General features: G+C 57.3%; 1 protein-coding gene across 1 annotated transcript; it reads right to left on the reverse strand.

Moving 5' to 3' along the window:
• Positions 1–1,581: 1,581 nt before the first annotated feature.
• Positions 1,582–3,166, reverse strand: VOLCADRAFT_61353 (uncharacterized protein; the record flags this gene model as incomplete). The annotated part of the gene is made up of 3 exons (XM_002951395.1): positions 1,582–1,895; positions 2,374–2,591; positions 3,081–3,166. Coding segments are annotated over 3 exons (618 nt in total), but the record flags the coding sequence as incomplete, so codon positions are not given.
• Between the last annotated feature and the right edge of the window lie 154 nt (positions 3,167–3,320).

Genomic DNA, 3,320 nt, shown 5'->3' on the forward strand with positions numbered 1-3,320 from the left:
CTAACCCCATCCTCTCCCCCCCTCCCCCCTCCCCTTTCCCCTCCCCCCTCCCCTCCCCCCCCCGGCTCATTAGGATCCAAACCCAACCGGATCCACACGGCCACTCACAACCACTCACTTGCCAATTTGGGGCGGCCGCTATTTCCTCGCTGGCTGTTTCTGCGGCTCTCGGCCTTCAGAATGGCCTTAACCGAATTTCGGTTGAAGGTCGGGTAGTGGTCCTGTACGGAACGCAAGTTGATGCGGCTGTACAACTGAAAAGTAAACTCGGGGGTCAGGGGTGCGGTTGCCTGTACGGGCGGGGCGAGGGGGAGGGGGCCCGGGACGGGCGGGGGAAAGGAAAGGAAAGGAAAGGGGGGACAAACCCTGGGAGCCGGTAGGGTAGTGGGGGGGGGGAAAGACTAACCACGAACGCGTGAAGGAAGGGGGGGAGATGCTGGGGTTGGGGTTGGGGATTGGGCGACGCGCGATACCCCCGACGGACATACGGACATACGGACGGCATGGCATCCGCCGGCCCAGAGGCTACCCGGCCCGCTAAGCAAAACCTTCGCACACACGCTCCTCCCCACCCCATGCCCCCGAAACCCCCCTCCCTCCCCCTCACCAAATGCCGTACCAGTTTCTTAAACTCTTCACTGCATGCCATTCTGATCAGGTTGGCTATGGCGGCATCTCGTTCCTTGCTCTTACCAGCACCGCTCAACATCCTGCGCTCTAGCTCAGCCTGTGTTTTGAGGAGGAGGTCGTTGGAGGTGGTTGGAGGTGGTTGGAGGTGGTTGGAGGTGGTTGGACGGGGGCGGGGAGGGGGAAAGACGAACCAGGTCAACGAGTGAAGCTGCTGCCAAGGAAAGAGTGTACAAGCCGGAAGCAGAACTGACTGGGAGGGGAAGGGGGAGGGGGAGGGGGAAGGGTTTGGGGAAATTTGTGGAACGGTTGTTTTGGGGGTTGGTACCAGACATACATACAGGGGCGTAGCCTTCACATACATACACACGCACTTGCAAATACATACACACGCGCACACTCGCAAATACACAAATACACACCTGCTCTTTAAAAAGCGCGTCCAGAGGTTGCTGGTAGAAGGGCGCCAGCGGGCGAGTGAACCAGGGGTGTTGCATGACCTCCCGTACAGAAATACTGCAGTACGGAAATATTTCCCGACGTAGGAGGGAGGGGAATGGGGGAGCAGCCGCACACCATAAAACACATGTTATGTCAACATTGCCGACGTCGCGCGACATCGCATTACATGGCTGTTGCCTTTTGCGGCTCGCGCGGCTCGAGGGGGGGGGGTAAATGAACAAAAAAATACATACATACATACATACATACATATGTCAACTTGCGAGCTGACCAGGAACTAAGTTGAGGCGCCGTTGATCCGCTAGATTTGGTTGGATGCTGGTGGTGAGTTGCTGAACCCAACGATTAACCCATTCTGAAATCGGATGGGGTGAGTGGATTAGGGTGCCCCTCTCGCAGGAGAGAGCAGGAACTGCCTCTGGAAAGGGGGCCGCTGGCGAAGTTAACCACCCTGTAACAACATACATATAGCAAAACACAACCGTATCCCGCTCACCGTTTGTCCTCATCCTTCTCAAAGCATCGATCCAACAAATCCAAAGCTTCCGTACTCAGCAGCGGCACATGGTCTCGGAGCGCGGGGTTGTCGCGCCACCTGGCATGCATGTGCTGCTGCAAATACACCGTGCGCATTGGGTCGTTGGCTCCCGCTGCGTTGACCGCATCATCAAACGGAAATTTACCCAACAACATAACCGCCAGCAGTACACCCATGCTCCAAACGTCAGCTTTCGTACCGTCGTACATGGTTTCTACACGGTGTACTTTGGCGGCTGTGAGCTGCGGCGGCATGTAGTCCGGCGTGCCTGAGTGTACGGAAGGGCGGGAGGGGGGGGAAGACGAACCACGAGCGAGTGAAGCTGATGCCAAGGAGGGAAAGATTGCTGCGGCGGATGTGAAGAAAGCATGACTAACCAGTCGGCGGTTGCGAAGAAGCCGTCCTCGGGATGAGGGGGGAGAGGGGAGGGGGAGGGGGAGGGGGAGGGGGAGGGAGGGGGAGGAGGGGGAGGGGGAGGAGGAGGGGGAGGAGGACCCAAAACCAAAAAGGAGGGAGGGGTGGGAAAACAATAATAACGTGATAACTATAATTCTATCCACACACTCACACACCCACACACACTCTCTCTCACACACACACACTCACACACACACCGGAACTTGTGTCAGTGTGAAAAGGTATTCTTCACCCGTGCACCACCGCCGTAATCGCCTTTTCTCCCACCACCACCCCCGATAGCGGCTCCGAAAATCATTTAAACACCCCCCACCGACCCACCGACCCACCGATGATGGTATTGAAGTGCGCGTTCTCGCCGCCCCAGCCCCGGGCGAACCCGAAATCGCAAATCTTGACAAACGGAGGATTGTGGGCGGATAGCAGTGTGTTGTCAAGTTTCAAATCCCGGTGTACGACACGGTGTCGGTGGCAGTAGTCTACGGCATGTACGATCTGTTTGAAGAAAAACCCTGCCTCGTCCTCCGACATGAGAAGACCCACACCACTGCCGGCCGTGTGTGTGTATGTGTATGTGTTTCGGGGGGGAAGGGGGAGATAGAGGAGGGAGGAGGAGGAGGGCGGGTACAAGGGGAAGAAATGCTTAGGAGATTGGAAATAAGAATTAGAGAGAGTAGTAAAACCGGAAGTGCAGTAAATCAATCCAACGAACCTACCAATCAACCAACCAACCAACCAACCAAGGAAAGGATGGTGCGTTGGATGGGGAAGTAGGTGGCGGGCTGGAGGCAGACTCCGAAGGATATAAAAAGTATTTTATTTTTGCAACACGGCCTAAACAGCAACCCCCCAAATCCCCCGCTCCGTCCTCTTCCCTGCCCTCTTCGCCAAACCCACTCCCCCCCTCTTTAACCATTTTCCCCTTTTTACTCCCCACCCACCCACTACCCCCCCACTCACTCACTACACTCACTCACTACCCCCCACTCACTCACTCGCTCGCTCGCTGCCCCCCACTCACCCGGTTTCCTTCCACCGCCGGGTGACGTACTGCGTGAGGGAGCCCCCTGGAGCATACTCCATCACCAGGCCCAAGTAGTGGCTCGTGAGAACCACCTCCTGCGGGGGCGGCGGTGTGTGTGTGTGTATGTGGGGGGAGGGGGTTTGGGAGGGGAAAGGGGGGAAAGGAAAGGGGAAGAAGGGGGGGTCACTTGGCGTTGTGGGGGTGACTGCGTGTGTGTATGTGTGTGCCGGGCCACCGGCCCTAATGTCCCCC

Source organism: Volvox carteri, assembly GCF_000143455.1.
Source record: "Volvox carteri f. nagariensis unplaced genomic scaffold VOLCAscaffold_23, whole genome shotgun sequence".
In the NCBI taxonomy this organism is placed as follows: Eukaryota; Viridiplantae; Chlorophyta; class Chlorophyceae; order Chlamydomonadales; family Volvocaceae; genus Volvox; species Volvox carteri.